The following is a 21,316-nucleotide window of genomic DNA, read 5'->3' as shown; positions in this document are numbered from 1 at the left end:
TGACCCTCAGATGAGTAAGCTAGGACTATAGGCATGAGTCACCAGTACCCAGCTGCAAGGCTAGTTTTTGAGGTCTGCCCTAGCCTGTAGGCCATGGCTTCCAGAGTGGCTACTGAGCTTGTCCGGATGGCCTGGAGTGTGCCCTGGTACCATGGCCCAAGCCACAGGCTCTGAGGTGCATCATTGTGGTGGGCCTTGGGTGTCCTGGTGGACACTCTGCCTCTATCGTTCACAGGGAGTCTCAGGCCATGGCGTCTCTATAGTCAGCTGAGTTGTGTCCTTACACTAAGCCAGAAGGCTGAAAGTGCTCAGCTGGGGAAGTCGGAAGGCTCCAGTGAAGTTTCAGCCTCTTGCTGTAACAGCTTGCAGGCAGTGGGGAAAGCCTGACCCCATGTGCCCTGGATGGTGAGGTCTTTTCCATTTGGGACCATGTCACTGGGTTACAGGGCCTGCCCTTCCCTGGCACCCCAAGTCCCTCTGTCGCTGGGACAGGCCTGACAGGCTCACCTCCCCTAAGCACTTTATTTGCTATTTTTGTTTGATTCATCAGAAGTATACTGAGCCATATGTTCATGGCATTTTATAATGTTGTTTTATGTTTCACGATGTTGAATGGCCAAATACCCATTGTTTGTTTTCTTTCCAGTTCTGTCTTGCTTAGAACAATATTCTCTGCAGCCCTATTAATTAATAATGGCTGTGTAGCACATGTGAGGCCCCCAACTCATTTTTTACCCAGCCGCAGCCCCAAGCGTGCTGTCGAGACCTTTTGTGGGTGCTGAAAGCGCTTGTCCAACAGCTCCAGTGTGCCCAGGGCCTGCTCTGCCCCCCACCTCCCTATAATGAAGGCCAAGCCTGTGTCAGGCTGTCCAGGGGGAGGATAGATAGTCACCTATCAGTCCATTCCCACCCCAGGATGGACATCCACAGATATTCTGCATGCAGCATGATATCTATGTCTGCCCCCACGTGCCTAAGCCATGGGCTCTGTGAAGCATCTTTGTGGGTGGCCTTTAAGCAGCCTGAGCCCATTCTGCTGCCGTAGTTCATGGGGGTCTCAGGCCTGATAACCAGAGGGTTTCTCTGTAACCTATAAGGCTCCAGGCAAGGCCCACCTATGCCATTGTAGAGGGAGGTGCTCTCTGCAGCCAGCTGAACTGTGTTCTCACTCCAGGCCAATTGGGTGGTTCTAGATCTTTGAAAACCTCTCCCCTCCCTGTGCCCTTCCTATTGGAGCCATGGGATGCCTACAAGACTGGCTTTGCTGGTATGGCTGCCAGTGCTTAGAATGGGCATTTTGTCATCACCCAGGTTTACCATGCATTCTATAAACCACTGGAGTTCACTGTGGCAGAACGAGATGCATCCCACTGCTACATAAAGGTCAGTGTCCATGGGCACCTGGGGCTGGGGTCCAGGGAGTGGGAGGGAAAGAGCCAGCAGTGGTTTGGGGGAATTCTGTGGAACTTTTCTCCCAAAGATCAGTATAAACATCCAAGGGCCACTCATGCTTCAAACCCACAACTCCTCCCCTACAACTCCCCCCACCTCTCGCCCCACCCCCTGCCATTGGCTGAGACATTGTGGCTTTCAGATGGTGTGCCTGCGGAAGCCCCCACAGCTGGTGCTGGGCCTGCACTTCCTTGGCCCCAACGCAGGCGAAGTTACTCAAGGATTCGCTCTGGGGATCAAGTAAGTCTGCAGGAATGTGGGCTGGTAAGCGATGCTCCGGGACAGCACAGTGGAAGGCCAGGGTTTCACATTGCTGTCATGTGGCCTTACGTGTGTTCACAGCAGGAATTCTTCAGGCTCCCTCCAGACCTTAGGCTTGGTGGAGACAGGCAGCTTTCTCCAGAGCCAGACAGCATGTCTGCTGTTGTTCTGGGACTCTGCTTGGTCCTCGATGGTCAAGACAAGCAGGGCTGAGCCCTCACTAGGCCAAGTCTGAGGATGTTCTGAGCAAGGTCCAGGTCCAGAGTGTGCCAGGACAGAGTGTGCCAGGACAGAGTTAGCTGCCTGTCTTCTGGGGCATGGACTATGGACTGTTGTCTGGGTCTTGAACTAAGACTGAATGTTGGTGGGGTTTTTTTTGTTTGTTTGTTTTTTGTTTTTTTTGGTCAGTCGTGGGTCTGGGCGCTGTCCCTCAGCTCTTCATCTCAAGGTGAGCACTCTACCACTTGAGCCACAGTGCCACTTCTAGCTTTTTCTGCTTATGTGGTGCTGAGGAATTGAACCCAGGGCCTCATGCATGCGAGGCAAGCACTCTACCACTGAGCCACTTTCCCAGCCCTCAGACTGAGGGTTTTGTGTTTTGTTTTGGATAGGAAAGGAGGGAGAAAGAGGAAAAGAGAGGGAAAGAGAGAGAGAGAATGTATGTGTGTGTGTGTTGTGTGTGTGTGTGTATATTTGTATATGTGTGCATCCTCACATGTACACACAATGCTGGGGATCAAACCCTGGGCCTGGCATGATCTAGGCACACTACTCTGTCACTGAGCTATAGCCTTAGCCTTCTGGCTGTGTTTTTGGAATGCCAAAGCCTGAAGAGATGGTTCATATAATGTATGCCTCTCCAAAAGGCAGCAAGGCCTAGGGACTTGGGGACAGAAGATCCAGGAAGGGACCAGCTACCTGAAGATGAAGCAGAAGTGAGCAGACATAGAGAAAGGAAAAGAGAAAGAGGCTGTGTACACAGCTGGGGTCACATGTATGTAGTATGGCTAAGAGCTGTCCTTGGGGGTAAAGGTCCAGGATAGAAAAGAGCAGAAAGATGACTGGGGCACAGATATATTGAGGGGCTCTTTAGGCAAAATGGAGGGTCTAGAACAGACTATGGAGCCCACCATCCCCCATATGTGGCCTGGGTTCTTGGCTAAGACCACCCCTTTCACAGGGCAGTGACCCTCAGGTCCACAATGGCCCACCTAGCCTGCTCATACACACCAGGGTGATGGCTGGGTTGTGGGGATCAAGTTCTCCTGGGAGATGGGCCTCAGAAGATGACAGAGAGGGCTGGGTGCAGATGGGCTCATGTCCTTGGACCATGTGGTCCCTAAGCTGCAGCATTGTCTGGTAGAGCTGCCATTTGGGAGTTCAGTCAAGAACCCAATTGGGCTGCAGTCTTCGTTGAGAGCACTGATGGGCAATGGGGTGGAGGTCATGGGTGCAAGAAGAATGGCTGTGGGTGACCTTTAACATCTGGCCCACGCAACCTTTTTTCTTGGTCAGTTGTGGGATTTGAACTCAGCCTGGGCACTGTCCCTCAGCTCTTCAGCTCAAGGCAAGTGCTCTACCACTTGAGCCACAGCGCCACTTCTGGTTTTCTGGTGGTGAATTAGAGATAAGAGTCTCACAGGGGCCTGGGAAGGTGGCTCAGTGGTAGAGTGCTTGCCTTGCATTCATGAGGCCCCAGGTTCAATTTCTCAACACCATATAAGCAGAAAAAAACCGAAGTGACACTGTGGCTCAAGTGGCAGAGTGCTAGCCTTGAGCTGAAGAGCTGAGGGACAGCCCGGCCAGGCCCCAGAGTTCAGGCCCCACGACAAAAAAAAAAAAAAAAGAGTCTCACAGACTTTCCTGCTGGGGCTGGCTTTGAACCTTGATCCTCAGATCTCAGTCTCCTGAGTAGCTAGGATTACAGGCATGAGCTACTTGTGCTTGGCTCCCACTGAACCTTTGATCTAGGGGATTTCTGAGGCTGGCAGGAGGCAGGAACAGCCCTGGCCCTGGCCCACATGACCTGTTGCCATCCATGTACTCTGCCATGCAAATGCTGCTGCTCAGATCAATACTCAGTTTCTGGAATAATTTCTAGAAAGCCCCTTAAGTTGTGGTAGCCTCATTTTATAATGTAACTGCAAAGGGCTGATTTCCTTAATATGCAAAGAGCTCTTACGACTCACTATCTGTAGAGTAAGCAACCAGAAAGAAAGAAATATAGACCATAGGCAGTTTACACAAAATAAAAATAAAAATGAGCTCGTGCCTGTAATACGCCTGTACTCCTAGCTACTCTAGAGGTTGCCATACCCACCCACAGCATCCCTGTCTCTAGACCTCGGGCCACTCGGCTAGAAAGCCTGAGTGGGGCCAGGTCTTAGAAGGCCACAAAGTAGGCTGAGGAATTCTCCTTTTAGGGCCAGCTATAGGGCCAAACTAGGCCCCCTCCTGCCACTCCTTCATGTCCTTACTGTGCAGGCAGAATGTCAAGGCATGGCCACCCACAGAGCAACCATGTCTCTGTCTGGTGTTTGAGACAGGATGTGAGTCTAGGCAGGTGCGAATAGAAGTGGTAACAAATAGGCTCTTAGCCGGGCACAGTGGCTCAAGCCTATAATTCTAGCTTCATGGGAAGCAGAGACCAGGGGATTACAATTCCAGGCTAGCCTGGGCAAAAAGAAGTTTGAGAGATTCCATCTCAATCAATGGCTGGATGCAGTGGCCTGCATCCCCAGTGACGCAGGAAACCACAAATAGGAATCATAAGCCAGGCCAGCCCTGCTTAAAGCAAGACCCTGCTGTTAAAATAACCAACACTGGCTGGTGGCTATAAAGCCAGGATCTCAGGAGGCTGAGATCTGAGGAACTAAGCCAGCCTGGAAAGACAAATCTGAAAGACTATGTCCACTTAACCAGCAAAAAGCTGGAAGTAGAGGTGTGGCTCCAGCCTTGAGTGGAAAAGCCAAGCAAGAGTACAAGTCAAGGGGCTGGGAAGATGGCTCAGTGGTAGAGTGCTTGCCTTGCATGCCTGAGGCCCTGGGTTCGATTCCTCAGCACCACATAAGCAAAAAGAAAAAAGCTGGAAGTCTGTGGCTCAAGTGGTAGAGCGCTAGCCTTGAGCTGAAGAGCTGAGGGACAGCGCCCAGGCCCAGAGTTCAGGCCTCACGACCGGACCCAAAAAAAAAAAAAAAAAAAGAGTACAAGTCATTGAGTTCAAACCCCACTACTGACACAAATAAATGAATAAATAATGACATAAGACCAATACAAAAAGGAGCCAGAGACATTTCTCAAGTAGTAGAGCACTGACCTAACAAATGTGATACCCTAAGTTCAATCCCTAGAATGCCCTTTGCCCCAAAAAGAAGTATTCTCCCCCTCACCTGGGTGGGCAACTCCAGCCACTCCTTGACACAGTGAGGTAGCAGGCACCCAGCTGGGGCTGTGGTAGGAGGAGAGAGGCAGGAGGCCAGAGAGGCTGGAGGGGTGGTGGGCCCAAGGCAGTTATCCTCTGGCCCTGTGGGTACTGGGCACTTGTTAGGAGGCAGATGGAAAGGTGTGACATAGGTACAGGTGTGTGGCTGCTGGCTGGAGCAGAAGGAAGGGAGGGAGGGAGACCCTGTGGCTTGCAAGGCCTCGCCAGGGGCAGAGTGTAACAGACTCAGCTTCCTGTACTGAGTCCTGGCCTGCTCCACCCTGCGTGCACAGGTGTGGAGCCTCCCGTGCACAGGTGATGCGGACAGTGGGTATCCACCCCACCTGCGCTGAGGAAGTGGTCAAGCTGCACATCACCAAGCGCTCAGGCTTGGACCCCACTGTGACTGGCTGCTGAGGCTAAGCCACCATCCCTGCCACGCAAGGACACACGGTGAGCTACCCCCCCACCAGACATGCTCCTCTCACCCAATCCAGGTACGCAGGTTCCAAGGTGAGACACGTGGCTAGGGATTGGGGAGCCATCACAATGGGCTTGGTGCCAGGTACAAGGTAAGACTTCACCTGCTGTGCCGCCTTTTGGTGAGATCTGCCACTTGTGCCTAGGCCATTGTAACCCAGAAGCAAAGCCAGGAGAGGAGGCCATCAAGAAACCCACCCTCTTGGGGGCTGGGAAGGTGGCTCAGTGGTAGAGCACTTGCCTTGCATGCCTGAGGCCCTGGGTTCGATTCCTCAACATCACATAAGCAGAAAAAAAAAGCCGGAAGTGGTGCTGTGGCTCAAGTGGTAGAGTGCTAGCCTTGAGCTAGAGTTCAGGCCCCACGACCGAAACAAAAAAAAAAAAAAGAAACCCACCCTCTGAAAGGTACAGCCATTGCTGTCCCCCCATATGCAGGAGAGGCCAGGGCTTACAGCATGGTGTCCCCTGGGCTTTCCTAGGTCACTCCCTATGGGCTCCTGAGGAGCTGGTCTCCTCCACTCCCTCCTCCAGTGGGTACACCAGCAGGGGCTTGTTTCCATCTTGCCCAGAAGGTGGAGATGCTGCCTCATGCACAGCCAGCTGCCACCTACCAGCTGCTTCTACTACAGCTCTGCAGATCTGGGCTGCTGGGGCAGCCAGAGAGTGTTCTCAAGGAAGAAGAGATTAGTAAGGGCCTTGGTCTCCTGCCAGAGGCCTGAATGTGGCCAGAGCCTTGTCACCTCTCACACCTGACACCATCCTCTGGATCTTTTGTCCACACCATCCAGGCTGCTCTGCTGGGGGACATTCCTCCATAGCTGTCAGCTCTTCTGGGGTTGGAGCCCTTTGGGTCGCCTCTCTCCCCTGGGGCTAAGTAGAGGCTATTGGAAGAGTGGGGTTTGAGGGTCTGAGCAGCAGATGGGGGGTCCAGTGGCCTGCAGAACTAGGCCAGGAACCTCTGCCAGCAACTAGGTTTAGGTATTTTGGCATCAGCTCCACTGTGGCCCCCAGAGCCTTTGATACAGACACACAGAAATGTTGCTAGAGTGTTATCAGGGAAGTAGAGGCATGGCTCAAGTGTAGAACATAAGCTACAAGGGGAAAAAGCCAAGCAAGAACTCCAATCCCTGAATTCAAGCCCTAATAGCAACCCCCCCCCCACATACAACGCACACACACGCACACACACACACACACACACACACCTGTTATACCCCACAAGGCTATTTTAAGAGGCCTCTACAAATGTTTATCATTTCAAAATGATTCTATAACACTGCAGCACTCCTGGGACCCATCCGCATGAGTGGGGCTTGTCTCTATCTCTTGAGGGTCCCTTGTGTGGTTGTGGGAGATGTGGGAAGGCAAACATGAGCTGTGGCCTGCACTCACCCCACCCTTCCCTGGCAGGACTGGAAGGCCTGGAAGATGGTCACGTGGGATGTGTGTCTGCTCAGATGGTCTGTGCCCTGCAGGGATGGCTTCAGTCTCACCTCTCTACCCCTGACCTCTCTTCTGCCTGGACCCTCCAGGTCTCCCAGCGCCAGATGATGATGGCCTGTGCAGAAACCCACTGTGTGGGCTGCCCATGTCTGAGCCTCTTGGCGTTTGGGGAGTGCAAATAAAGAGGGAGGTTTTCTAAAGCTTGTCCTGCTTATGGTGTCTGGTATTCCTTCAAGATTGCCTGGGTGGGGCGGGGCCTGGCTAGCCCACCAGCCTCCTTTGTCAAGGGGAAGGGAAGCCCACAATCAGATTACCCACACACTGAGCCCAGGTTCCCATGTTGCCAGCAGCGAGTCAGGGGGTGCAGACCCTGACTTGTGTGGCCCCAGGCACAGCCCCATGCCTCCTCTACCATCATCCCCTTCCAGCAGCGGCCTGGCCACAGGCCTGAAGACCTTACTTGGGGGCGTTCCTCCTAGGACCCCTCTGCCTGGGTCACCCCTGAGGTTTCCTTATGCACCTTGAAGCAAGGAAGATGGCCTAGTTCCCAGCAGGCATTGGGAGTGGGACAGGTGGCTGGAACACAGGAGTTGGCAGAGTTGTTTGAAGCTTTCTGTCCCCCACACGTCAGTCACCTCATTCCATTGTGGCCCTCCAAGTCAGCTTGTCGGTTAGGCTTTGACTAATCCTGTGCATTGAAGCTTGATGGGCTGAGAGCGCGCCCGTCAGTCACTGTGGGGAGAGACAGCCCTGACAGTGGCGGGCAGGGCCCAGCATTGTGCGGAGGCTTTAGCAGCAGCTAATCTCGTGTCTTCCTTAAGAAAACATCACTTAGTCTGCCGGCCCAGGAGCCCTGGATGGGACCCTGCTTGTCAGCAAACAAAGGAATGTGTTTGCACCTTAATGGGCCCAAGGAGCCTGGCTCACAGTGCGAAGCGTGTGCAGGAGCTCTCAGACAGCCAATTAAGACTCCAAGTGCTCGGGTGGGCCAGGTCCTTCTGACAAGTGCAGAGCCAGATCAGCCGTGTCCCATTTAATGCACGGCTGGTGGTGCACCCTGGTGGTTGGGATCCTGCAGGGAGAGTTCACCTCTAGGCTGAAGCGTTTATCTGCCTTGGAGGCAAAGAGGTCAGCCAACACCTCCTGCTTTAGAGGACCTTAGGAGGCCCAGCCAGGGAGGGAAGTGGTCCATGAATTCCCCAGCCCTGAGAGCAGCCCCTGGTACAGGCAGACAAGCAGCTAGAAACAGTCTGGGTGTTTGGGGATGGTGGAAATGATGCTGGATGCATGATGTCCTAGGACCCCCAAGCGGCTGTCTGGGGTGAGAGCCTTATACCTCCCTACCTACCCAGGCAGCCATCCCTGGCAGCCTGAGCACCCCCATGAATCCACGTCCTCATAGTCCTTCTGTGTGGTTCTCTTGAACACTCCCCCCAGAACAGCCTTGCACATCTGCCTTCAGAGCCTGAGTCCCCCTCTAGCAGGAGCCGAAGCGTTCACAGCATCCCAGATGGCTCCAGGTCCACTGGCCCCTCTGCACAGGTGATTATGTTCTCCTTGGAAATGGCAGGCAGGGATCTGGCACAGCCTCTAAGCATGGAGGGCTGTGGGGCAAAGTCTGACTCAAGGAGTCTAAGGAGTGTCACTACTTGGGCCACCATTAAGGCTGGATGCAGAGCTGGAATGGTTTCAGGGGACTCTAAAGGGCCCCCACTACTTTGGCAGGGGATGGACCCAGAGCCCCACTCAGGTACCTGCGGAACAAGGGCAGATACATGAGGGGACAACTTCCCTGCTTTTCCCTCTGGGGCTCCAGGACCCTGTACTAAAACCAGGGCCAGCGTCAGGAGCAGAAGCATGACAGGATGCATCTGTCCTGGGTATCCCTTCTGCCCCGTAGGATGACTGTGTGGTCAGCCCCCTCCTCACTGGGGCCAATCCCACTCTCCCCCCCACCCCCCTCCTTCCAGAGAAGGTGAGGCGGAGCCTGAGCGCCACAGGCCAGATGCTCTCCACCTGGCCCCGGGCCTCCTCGCCGCCCTTGCATGTTTTTATGGTGCAATGAAAATATGATTTTAATTCCTCAGATTGTTCCATCTAACCTGCAATTACCCCCGGCGACGTCTCACACACTTCTGCTTGTGGCTCCAGATTGCGCAAGGATATGGGAAGGAGGGGGGCGGGGAGGAGTGCTGTGCTGGAGCCAAGGGATCCCTCCTCTGCTTCACTCTCCCCTGGGAGGAAGGACTGGTCACTTCCCCCTACCACACCACACACTCTCCTTCCTCCAGACCCCTTCCATATTGTACTGAGCCCCTCCCCCCAACAGGTGGGTATGAAGAAGGGGGGTGACAAACAGTTCTGAGGTAACTAAGGATACGATAGTGAAAGGCCAGGCCCTGTGAGGACTGAGGAGGGGTCTGGAGCTGACAGTGGGAGTGCTCAGTTCATGAGGTAGCTAAGATGCTCAGGGTGCACCCCTCCCCACACTATTCTGAACATCTCACAGCCCTGTGGGGACCCTAGCTTTACTTACTGGTGGGTGTGTGCTCAGGAAGTAAGCGCTCTGTGCCCTGGCCAGGGGCCCTGGGAACCAGCGGACCTGCCCCCTGGTGAAGCAGCTTCTTAGTGTTGGGCGCTGTCTGTGCCTGTGGCCTCACGTTTGAGCTTGTCGCTGAGGTCCCTGTGTTTACTCTTCTCACTTTCTTGGCACATATATGCAGTTCACTTCTCCAGGCAGCAACTCCAGCCTTGGTGCCCAGGTAGCAATCAGGATATGCCACAAGTGCCCTGGGCCCTGGCCTACTTCTGAACAAGGCCTAGCAGGCAGCCCTGCACTGGGGATACCTGCCATGGATGGACAGCGTGCAGGCCAGGGAAGCTGTGTGATCATAAGAGATCCAGGGCCGGCAAAGCCACACTACCAATCCCTCTAGATGCTATTCATGCTCCAGGGGCCCAGCCCTGTACCTGATCGGGGGCTCCAGCCATGTGAAAGGCTGGACTGGCAGACAGACACAGTTTCTGCCTTCTTTAGCACACCCTCAGTCCCTCTGATTCTCTTTGCCAACACCCATGGGTGCCCAGGCTCAGGCAAGGGTCCCTTCTTGCCAAGCCCGACCAAACCTGCTGGCCTGCCCTGCCTTGGCCTCTGCCTACCTGTCATGCATAGGCTGCATAAGGGAGACAGTGTAGGCTGGTCACTGCCAGACACAAGGGTGGATGTCCCCACCCAGAAGACAGGAAGCAACAATGGCCAGGCCCTGAGGCCAGCAGGTGAACACTGCTGGCCCAAGCTGGCTAGGCAACTACCAGGCAGGGGCTTTAGAACCCACCAAAGCTGAGGCACATTGTTCTGCAGAGCCAGTTATATTGTGAAGCATTTGTGAACCAATTCTCCATCCGGCCTCAGCCTCTACACGCAGATGCTTCCCTCTTGGCCCCTGAGTCACAGGCTGTGGACTTCCCAGGTATGGAGACCTCAGCTCAAGCCAAACTGGGGTATGGACTAGGATGGGGGCGAGGGGGCAGAGATGGAATGCAATCTAACTCCTTCCCCAGACTGGGCATCCCAGTCCTTAGACTGCTAGAGTAGGCTTTTGCCTTGAGGCCTGATTAGGAAGAGCCACTTATTGGCCTAAGCCTTGCCAACTCTCAACCCCATGATGCCAGGGACCTCATTGCTCATTCACCCAGAGACCTAGCCCCTACATTTACCTCCTGCCTGCATGGAGAGGAGGCATGGCTTATTGATTGAGATAGGATTTTGCTAGTTTCCCTCCTCCTGCCTCAAGCTGGCCTCCAACTATGATCCTTTTGAGCTCTGCTTCCCAAGTAGCTGGACTTTTAGGTGTCAGCCAGAAGTCCTCTCTCTAAGGACCCAGGCCTCAACTAGCTGTGAACTGGCTGCATTGTGCTCCTTCCCCAACTCTTTCCAATGGGCTTCCATTGGATGCTGATGCCAGATCTTTGTTTCTTCCTTTCCCTGCCACCTTCCTAGATATGGGCTCTTGGTGGACATGCGCAGTTCTAAGAGCTACCTAGATCCTTACTGAGCCAGACAGGGACATGAATAAATATGCTGAGATGCACACTGGTTTCCTGTCCACCCTGTCAGAAGGCAGCAGGAGAGCCTGCCAGGTGCAGGCCTTGGTTGCCCCTTTCCCCTGCATGGCCAGATTGAGGAGGAGCTCCCCGATGCTTTGCTGTATTTCTTCCAGTTCAAGCAGCCTCGCCCAGCCCTTTGCCAACAGCAGCTCTGTCCTGCCCAGCTGGCATGTTAGCTTCCACAGGGTCATGCTATGGGGGTCCAGATTCCCAGTGCTCCCTTCATCCAGGCTAAGGGGGGAAAAAAAGCTGCCCAGAATAGCACAGAATAGACCATCAAGGGCTCGTCCAACCATTACCCAGAATGCTCAGCTGGAAAGAAGATTCTTCAACAAAGAGCTGCCTAGTGACTGACAAACAGGAAACGGCAAGACATGTCACAGTGACAATGAACAACACTTGTGGCTGGGGTCATTGTTGCTGTTTCCAAAATCCACCACTACAGGGTGAAGTTTTGCCAGTCACCAAAGATGAGGCGTGAACGTGAATTCCCACTGAAACCACAGATCCTCAGCTGCAGCTGCACCTGCCTACACTGACCAGGAACTGAGGATTTGGATACCTGCACTTGTCCATGCACCACAAGGTCATCTATGTCACCCCTATGCCACACTTATGCCTCCCATGACCCAGGGGTATGGCTGACTTCTGAATGTTTGCGCTTGCTACTGCTCACATCTGGAGAGGGAGCAACCCTGGGAGAGAATGAGACTTCAGGCCCATTTTACAGATGTTACTATTGCTGCTGCTGCTGCTCTTCTCCATTTCCTCTTTCTCTTTGTTCTTGGGTGGTGCTAGGTTTGAACTCACAGCATTACACTTGCTAGGCAGGTACTCTACCATTTGAGATACAGCCTGAGATCTTTTTGCTTTAGTTATTTTTGCAATAGAGTCTTACCTTTTCTTCCAGGTCAGCCTGGACCAAATCCTATTATTTATGCTTTCTGACCTAGCTAGGATGACATGCATGTGTGGCCAAACTTAGGGATTTGTTTGTTTCTCGTGGACCTGAACTCTGGGCCTGGGCGCTGTCCCTCAGCTCTTCAGCTCAAGGCGAGCACTCTACCGCTTGAGCCACAGCGCCACTTCTGGCTTTTTCTGTTTATGTAGTGCTGAGGAATCAAACCCAGGGCCTCATGCATGCAAGGCAAGCACTCTACCACTAAGCCACCTTGTTTGTTTTTCTTTTGAAAAAAAAAACCAAAACTTTTTTGCAAACAGTTTGCCAGGAAAACTTTTTGCCCAAACTGGCAGGCTAGCCTTGAATCTCAAGCCTTCTGATTTCAGCCTCCCAAATAGCCAAGATTACAGCTGTGACCCACCACACCTGGCCCAGATGTTACTATTTGATCCCTGTGTCCATGGCCTCCAGACCTGGACACTCTCTAAGCTTTCCTGGAGTCTCACCCTGACAACCTTGACCCACCAGGGCTTTGCTTCTGCTGCCCTCCTTTGCTGTCCCCATACCCCTTAGGGCACAGCTTAGCTTCCCAAGAGTTCTAGGGTTTCTGGTCCTGCCAATTGAGGGCTCTGGGAGCCTTGGCCGTTCTGGTCCCCAGCCAAGCACCTGTGGCTATGAGGGCAGCAAGGAGCCCTTGTATCCCTCTGGGGCCCAGAAAAGCATCTCAGAATTGAGTCTGCCTAATCCCAGCCCTGATGTGCTTTATGGTACTCAAGTTACCCTAATCCTGAAACCCAAGCCAGGGTCCCAGCAGCCTTCCCAACAGCATGTGAGGGGCTCATGTGGCCTTCCCAGTGGGCAGCACAAAAAAAAACCTCCCAAATGCCTTTTGTGTTTGGATCTGACCCCCACCCTCAAGGATGAAAATCCAGTCCTGATTTACTCATGTAAGCTGCAGAAACGCCAGACCTGGAGCAGCCTTGCGGGGCCGGCTGCAGCTCTTCTCAAGGAGGAAATTCAAAGCCATCAGGGACAGCAGAGGTGGTGGGCAAGGCAGACCCAGTGTGAGCCCAGTGCGCTCCAGGCCTCTAGGGTTTCATGGAACAGTAATGAGGCCCTGTGGGTCTATAAAATTAAAATTTTTTTCCTAATAAAATTGGATCTTTGGGGCTTATAACTGATGATCAGATAACACCAAATGCTTGGGAATCAAGGGGACCATAAACAAGATACAGTGTTACCTTATTACATAGTAAGTGGGAGACAGGAGCCAGTTGGCTCCCTGGGTGCTGCGTGGGCATGTGGATGAGTATGCTGGTATGGGCAGGAGCACTCCACAGTGAGGGCCGCTCACGCTACCTTGTGCGTCTCTACCTTCTTTCTTTCTTCCTTCCTTTCTTCCTTTCTTTCTTTTTTTTTTTTGGTCCGGTGGTGGGGCCTGAACTCTGGGTCTGGGCGTTGTCCCTCAGCTCTTCAGCTCAAGGCTAGTGCTCTACCACTTGAGCCACAGTGCCACTTCCGGCTTTTTTCTTTTTTCTTATGTGGTACTGAGGAATCGAACCCAGGGCCTCATGCATGCAAGGCAAGCGCTCTACCACTGAGCCACCTTCCCAGCCCCATCTATCTTTCTTTCTTTCTTTTTTCCTTCCTTCCTTCCTTCCTTCCTTCCTTCCTTCCTTCCTTCCTTCCTTCCTTCCTTCCTTCCTTCCTTCCTTCTTATTTTTTTTTGAGGGTGAGGCAGTCTGCAGCTTGAACTCAGGATCTGGGCGCTGTTCCTGAGCTTCTTTTGCTCAAGGTTAACACCCTACCACTTAGGTCAGAGCTCCATTTCTCTGTGTGTGTGTGTGTGTGTGTGTGTGTGTGTGTGTGTGTGTGTGTGTGTGTGTGTGTGTGTGTGATTTTAGTGGAATTAAGAGTCTCATAGACTTTCCTGCCTGGGCTGGCTTTGAACTATGATCCTTAGATCTCAGCCTTCTGAGCAGCTAGTGCCTAGCTTCTTCATAGAATTTTGTTGTTGTTGTTTTGTTTTGGTCAGCTGTGGGGCTTGAACTCAGGGCCTAGATGCTATCCCTGAGCCTCTTTGTGCTAAAGGATATCACTCTACCAATTGAGCTACAGTGCCACTTCCAGTTTTTGAATGGATTGGAGATAAGAGTCTCATGGGGACATTTCTGCTTGGGCCAGCTTTGAACCGCGATCCTCAGATCTCAGCCTCCTCAGTAACTAGGAATACAGGAGTGAGCCACCAGTGCCTGGCCATAGAATTTTTAATACTCATAGATTTCCCTCAGCAGATGTAATTAGCTCCTGACCTACTAAGGTCAGGATATGGGACAGAATGTCGAGGGAGCAAAGCAGGGTCCGGATATGTTTTCTTCAGGCCTCCCTGCTTGATGAATGAAAAGACCATCGCCCAGACCTCCCAGGAATCCCATGGGCCGAGACGGTAAAGGCAGGATGCAGGCTTGCCTGCCCTGCCACCCTCTCCACGGAGGCCCCAGCACCACGTCCCTGCCTGCAGGGGAGAATGGATGGAAGGCAAGACCTTCCCCAGGCCTTCAATGGCCTCATTGTTCTGCCCCTGATGGCTGGAATTGGGCCTGGTGATTGTAATAATAAAGTTCTAACCACCAGCCAGCGCTTGGGTTTCCATAGCTCAGGGAGTATTTGATTTTCAAAGTCTCTGAGAGGGGAAGTAGTGTCTAAATGGAGTATGTGATTTCCATTCTCTACAAGGCTGAGCCTCCCATCCTGAGCCTTCATTCTCCCAAAAAGGTGTCGGACCTGTCAGGCCCCCGCGGGTGCCCACGCATGTCAGGGCGGGACACAGTCCGAGGAGGCCCAAACATGGTGGGAATGAGGCCTGCCATCACCAGCTCAAACAAGCTCCCATTCCACCCCACCCACCCACCAAAGGTGCCTATGAGGACCAGACGCCTGCCACCATGGGGCCACCATGGAGTGAGGGGGAACGTGCCTCTGTCTCGGCCTTGCTCCTGCAGAACACATCTGGCCTATTGAGAGGAAAAAGAAAAACGCCTCTAAATTTTGTTTCCACCTCTCCTGCAAATAAATGAAGTAGCACATTTTTTTTTCTTTAAAAAAATTACAGAGGAAAGCGGACGAGGGAGCTAGATGGAGGGAGTTTGATTGGAAATGTTACAATGAATCCCCCCTTATATTATACAACTAATATATGCTAATGAAAATGTAATAGGAGATGCTAACTTTTCTGAGAATCCACCGTTGCCCAGCATGTCATTACTACAGTCTACCTGGATAAAATGTGAATCAGCCCATTTCACAGATGACTGAGACTTATCCAAGGAATGATAAACCTCTGACTCCCTACACAACGCACAGCTTCTCCTTGGGAAGTGTTCCCACCTATATTGGCTACTGGTGTAGTGGAACTTGGAATCCAGTGGCAATGGCCACACAGGAGATAAGATTGAGAACTTTGGCTCTGGATAAAATACAAAGAATGGTGTCTAAAACATTATGAGGGCTATGAGTGTGACTTCATGGCAGAATGTTGTATAGCATGTGCAAAGGTCCTGGGTCCCATGCTAGCACCACATAAAATAGGACAATTAGACATCAGGGGACCCCTTGCTGAAATCTTTCCATAAATCAAAGGAAAAGAGTTACTGATGCCTTTATTTAAAAAATAGAGCTATTGGGAACAGAGGCTCCCTCCTGTTATCCTAACCACATAGGAACCAAAGATGGGAAGGATCACAATTGGAGGTCAGTCTACACAAAACATTGATAAGACCCTTCTCTATCAGTAGCTGGCATATCTTATCATCTCAGCTACAAAGGAAGCTAAGATCAATAGGATAATTTTCAAGGTCAGCCTGGGTTAAAAAAAAAAAGTTTGTGAGACCTCATCTCAACAGAAGAAGCTGGACATGATGGTGTACATCTGTTATTCCAGCTATGGTAAGATGCATAAAAAGGAGGATCATGGTCCAAGACAGCCCAGCAAAAAGTAAGACCCTATTTCAAAAAAAAAATCAAAGCAAGTGGACACCAATAGATTACATCTGTAACCTTAGCTACTCAGGAAGCTGAGCTCTGAGGATCAAGGTTCCAGGACAGCCTGGGCAGAACAATTTATGAGACTCTTATCTACAATTAACCAGGAAAGCTGGAAGTGGAGCTGTGGTTCAAGTGTTAGTGCACAAGCCAGAGGTAAAAAAAAAAAAAGCTAAGGGACAGCAGGATTGGTACTAGGATTTTGTACCAGGATTTAAATAAATAATAAATGAATAAATAAATAAATACCAGAGCAAGTAGACAACAGTGGCTCATATCTATAATCCTAGTCACTTAGGAGGCTGAGTTCTGGAGGATCACATTTGGAAGCCGGCACAGGTAGAAAAATTTACTAGCCTCCATCTCCAAAAACTAACCATCAGAAAGGCAGGCTAGAGGCATAGCTTAAGTGGGAGACCCCTGAGTTCAAACTCTGGTACCAACAAAACAAACAAAAATAGAGCACAAAGGACTGGAGATGTGGAAGAGAACCTGCTTGTCAAGTGTGCAGCATGAGTTCAACCCTTAGTGTTCTTAGTGTTACAAAAAAAAGGAAGTATATATAATGTAAACATATCAAAATGTCAGATGATACTCTGACATTTTGTTGTTGGTGGTGGTGGTTCTGGGGCTTGAACTCTGGGCCTGGCACTGTCCCTGAGCTTTTCGTCTCAAGGTGAGTGCTCTACCATTTGAGCCACAGCACTATTTCTGGTTTTCTGGTGGTTAACTGGAGATAAGAGTCTCACAGACTGTCCTGCCTTAGCTGACTGTGAACCATGATCCTCAGATCTCAGCTTTCTCAGTAGCTAGGATTGTAGATGTGAGCCAACAGCTCCCAGCTATACTCTGACATTTTTACTTTATGTCTTAGAATGGAAGCAAAGTATGGAAGGTTTTCTCATGGGTCTTCTCTGTTCTTCTATATTCAACATGAAAGGAGGTTGTGCTATAGGTTCTATTGCATCTTGTCAGCTCTGTTGTAGGAACTTTAGAAAGTGGGATTAGCTGGAGGAAGTAGGTCACTGGAGGTGGGCCTTTGAGTATATTGTGTCCTTGGCTTCTTCCTGTTTCCCTCTCTGTACTTCCTGTCTGCCATGAGATAAAGCAGCTCCTCCATGTCATACTGTCTTGCTACCATGATGGAACCGAGTAACCAAAGACTGAACCCCTTGAAATTATGAATCAAAGTAACTTATTTTTTCTTTAAATTGTTCTCTCAGATGCTTTGGTCACAACTAATCCAGAGCTAATGTTTTAGAATCTGTATTTGGCATTACTATAAATCTAAACTCAAATTAAAAAAAATAGAATGGACCTGGGTGCCAGTGGCTTATGCCTGTACTCCTACCTACACGATCTGAGGATCAAGGTTTGAAGCCAACTCTAGTAGAAAAAATCATTAGGCTCTTATCTTCAATGAACCACCAAAAAACTCCTCAAGCGAAGCTATGGCTCAAGTGGTAGAGAACCAGCTTTGAGCACAAAAGCTAAGGGACAGCTCCCTGGATCTGAGTTCAAGTCCCAGTACCAGCACCAAAAAAAAAAACAAAACCCAGCCAGGCACCAGTGGCTCACACCTGTAATTCTAGCTACCCAGGAGGCTGAGATCTGATGATCGTGGATCAAAGCTAGCCTGGGCAGGAAAGTCCGTGAAACTTTTATCTCAAATAAACCACCAGAAAACTGGAAGTGGCGCTGTGACTCAAGTTGTAGAGCACTAACCTTGAGCTGAAGAGCTGAGGGACAGCACCCAGGCCCTGAGTTCAAGCCCCATGACTGAAAAAAAAAAGTCCAAAATAAATAAAAACAACACTAGCTTCTAAAGGATGAAGCATAAATAGCTCCAGGGGCATCAAGCTCAGGTGCCCAGACTCCTGGCTCAATTGGAAGAATCTCAGAAATGGCTATGGCTATGTCACCCTGCCAGTAGAGCAAAACAAGAGACCGTGGCACTTCTGAAAAGGTCCTGCTCTATGACAGTTACAGATAGATATTTTAGGGAATCTCATAATGGAGTGGTAAAGTAGCTAGCTGAAGAGAGAAACCCTACTATTCCTGGTTCTGTGCTCAGACATCCACCAGCTGGCTGTGGGGTCAGGCATTCATGCAAGTCCAAGTGCAAGAAGTTTAGGCAGAGAACCAAATCGACAGTTTCGAACAGCTTGGTGTCACCTTTCCTGGCCTCCAGGTTCCTGCTTCTTGTTGCACTCTGACCTTAGGGGGCTACACGGTGGGCATCAACTCTAACCCCTTAGAGCCAAAGTCCTCCATCCTGTCTTCTGTTTGACCATTGCCATTGGCTTCCAACTCCAAACATGCCCAGGGGCCAACACTCCCAAGGAGAGGCTGTGGGGGCTGGGAAGGTGGCTCAGTGGTAGAGTGCTTGCTTTGCATGCATGAGGCCCTGGGTTCAATTCCTCAGCACCACATAAGCAGAAAAGAAAAAAGCGGAAGTGGCACTGTGGTTCAAGTGGTAGAGCGCTAGCCTTGAGCTGAAGAGCTGAGGGACAGTGCCCAGGCCCAGAGTTCAGACCCCACGACCGACCCCCCCCCCAAAAAAATGTATCCAAGGAGAGGTTGTGGGCTGTGTAGAAACTCACTGGTTTACTCTTCCTCCTCCTCCTCCTCCTCCTCCTCCTCCTCCTCCTCCTCCTCCTCCTCCTCCTCCTCCTCCTCCTCCTCTTCCTCCTCTTCCTCCTCCTCCCTTTCTTCTTTTCCTCTTCTTTTTTTGCTGGTTGTGGGGTTTGAATTCAGGGCCTGGGCTCTGCCTCTCTGTGCTCAAAGCTAATACTCTACAACTTGAGCCACAGTGCCACTTGTGACTTTTTTCTGTTTATATGGTACTAAGAAATTGAACCCAGGGTTTCATACAAGCTACCACTAAGCCACATTCCTAGCCCTAGTTTATTATTCTTTGAGTAAGATTCAGCCATCTGTAAAATGGGATGGTTCACTATTTATCCAATAAGAACATTGTAATGATCTGTTGGGCCATGGTAGACTTTCAGCACCTCCTATTATGTTGTTTAAAAGGAAGAACTGTCCCCTGGGGAGAACCCTTGGGAGTTAAAATCATTTAAAAAGAGATGGGGGGGGGAGAAAAAGAGGGGAGTGAGAGATCTATGCAATGTACCACATTTTTTTTGGTGGGTCGTGGGGCTTGAACTCAGGGCTTTGGCGCTGTCCCTCAGCTCTTAAGCACTCTACCATTTGAGCCACAGCGCCACTTCCGGTTTTCTAGTAGTTTATTGGAGATAAGAGTCTCACGGACTTTCCTTGCCCTGGCTGGTTTTGAACCGAGATCCTTAGATCTCAGGCTCCTGAGTAGTTAGGATTACAGGTGTGAGCCACTGGCACCCGTTTCCAATGTACCACATTCATAGAGCAAGAAGAAAAAAGCACCTAATAAAATCCAACACTTCTTTATGTCAAAACTACTCAATAAACTAGGAACAGAATAACACTTCTAGCAAGGCACCTGAAATCCTAGCTACTCAGGAGGCTGAGAACTGAGGATCGAGATTTGAAGCCAGCTTGAGCAGGTAAGTCTGTGAGACTTTTTTTTTTTTGTCAGTGTGGGGCCTGGGCCTGTGTGCTATCCCTTAGCTCTTCAGCTCAAGGCTAGCACTCTACCACTTGAGCCACAGTGCCACTTAGGGCCCTTTCTGCTTATGTGGTGCTGAGGAATCAAACCCAAGGCCTCATGCATGCAAGGCAAGTACTCTACTACTGAGCCACCTTCTTAGTCCCTGTGAGACTCTTATCTCCAATAAACTACAGTACCAAAAAAAAAAAAAAAAAGCCAGAAGTGAGCTGTGGCTCTAGTAGTAGAGCAATAGCCTTGATAAAAAAAAAAAAAAAAAAGGTTAAGGAAGAAGCCCAGGCCTAGAGTTCAAGCCTAGAGTTCACACATAAAGAAGAATATATAGGGGCTGGGAAGGTGGCTCAGTGGTAGAGCGCTTGCCTTGCAAGCCTGAGGCCCTGGGTTCGATTCCTCAGCACCACATAAGCAAAAAGAAAAAAGCCGGAAGTGGCGCTGTGGCTCAAGTGGTAGAGCGCTAGCCTTGAGCTGAAGAGCTGAGGGACAGCGCCCAGGCCCAGAGTTCAGGCCCCATGACTGGACCCCCCCCCCCCAAAAAAAAAAGAAGAAGAAGAATATATAGTCAATGTGATAAAGAAAAACTCTTCCATAAAAAATCCAGTGTATGGGCTGGGAAGGTAGTTTTTGTCATTTTCGTTCAACATACTACTGGGCATCCTAGCCAGAGCAATGAGGCAAGAAGAAGAAATAAAATGATCCAAATGAGAAAGGAAGGATCAAATGATACATGTTTACAGGTGACATGATCTTTTTTTTTCAAAAATTTTAGTTGTGGGGCTGGGAATGTGGCTTAGTGGTAGAGTGCTTGCCTAGCATGCTTGAAGCCCTGGGTTCAATTCTTCAGCACCACATAAACAGAAAAAGCCGGAAATGGCACTGTGTCTCAAGTGATAGAGTGCTAGCCTTGAGCAAAAAGAAGCTCAGAGACAGTGCCCAGACCCTGAGTTCAAGCCCCAGGACTGGAAAACAATTTTTTAGTTGTTATTATAAAGGTGACATACAGAAAGAATACAGTTACATAAGTCAAGTAGAAGTATCTTTTGGGACCATACAGATGACATGATCTTACTTGTAAAAAACTTTGATAATTTGGGGGGCACAGAAATGGAGGGACAAAAGGTGAACAAATGCAGTAGTGGTACTCACTAGGCATTACATTGAAAATGAACTATACAATTTGTGAACAGGGATGGGGAGGCAAAACTGGGAGAGAGGGAGGGAAGGGGTGACATTGCCCAAAATGACATGTACTCTTTACCTGACATATGTAACTATAACCTTTTTATACATCATCTTTATAATACCAATACAAATTAAATAAAAATAAAAAAGAAATATACTCTTTACCTTACTTATGAAACAGTGACCCTTCTTACATCCCCTTAATAATAACAATAAGAAATAATAATAAAATTAGTTTTGATGTTCCACAAAAGCACTATTTTTTTTTTTTTTTTGTCAGTCGTGGGGCTTGAACTCTGGGCCTGGGCGCTGTCCCTCAGCTCTTCAGCTCAAGGCAAGCGCTCTACCACTTGAGCTACAGCACCACTTCCAGTTTTCTGGTGGTTTATTGGAGATAGGAGTCTCATGGTCTCTCCTGGCTTTG

The 21,316-nt window shown here is 50.4% G+C and overlaps 1 protein-coding gene across 3 annotated transcripts in view; it reads left to right on the top strand.

Moving 5' to 3' along the window:
- Window positions 1-7,257, top strand: part of Txnrd2 (thioredoxin reductase 2) — a 69,941-nt gene extending 62,684 nt beyond the window's left edge. For all 3 annotated transcript variants that reach the window (XM_069994361.1, XM_069994360.1, XM_069994358.1), the window contains exons 15-18: window positions 1,312-1,383; window positions 1,595-1,692; window positions 5,428-5,587; window positions 7,025-7,257. In XM_069994361.1, the coding sequence (XP_069850462.1) occupies window positions 1,312-1,383; window positions 1,595-1,692; window positions 5,428-5,551 (294 nt within the window). In that variant the 3' untranslated portion in view covers window positions 5,552-5,587; window positions 7,025-7,257. The remainder of the gene's footprint in view (window positions 1-1,311; window positions 1,384-1,594; window positions 1,693-5,427; window positions 5,588-7,024) is intronic.
- Window positions 7,258-21,316: the final 14,059 nt, after the last annotated feature.

This window comes from Dipodomys merriami, unplaced genomic scaffold (assembly GCF_024711535.1).
Source record: "Dipodomys merriami isolate MVZ:Mamm:240054 unplaced genomic scaffold, mDipMer1.0.p SCAF_45, whole genome shotgun sequence".
NCBI classification, from domain to species: Eukaryota; Metazoa; Chordata; class Mammalia; order Rodentia; family Heteromyidae; genus Dipodomys; species Dipodomys merriami.
The sequence above is the reverse complement of the archived record's forward strand: the minus strand, read 5'-3'. Positions and strand labels throughout refer to the sequence as shown.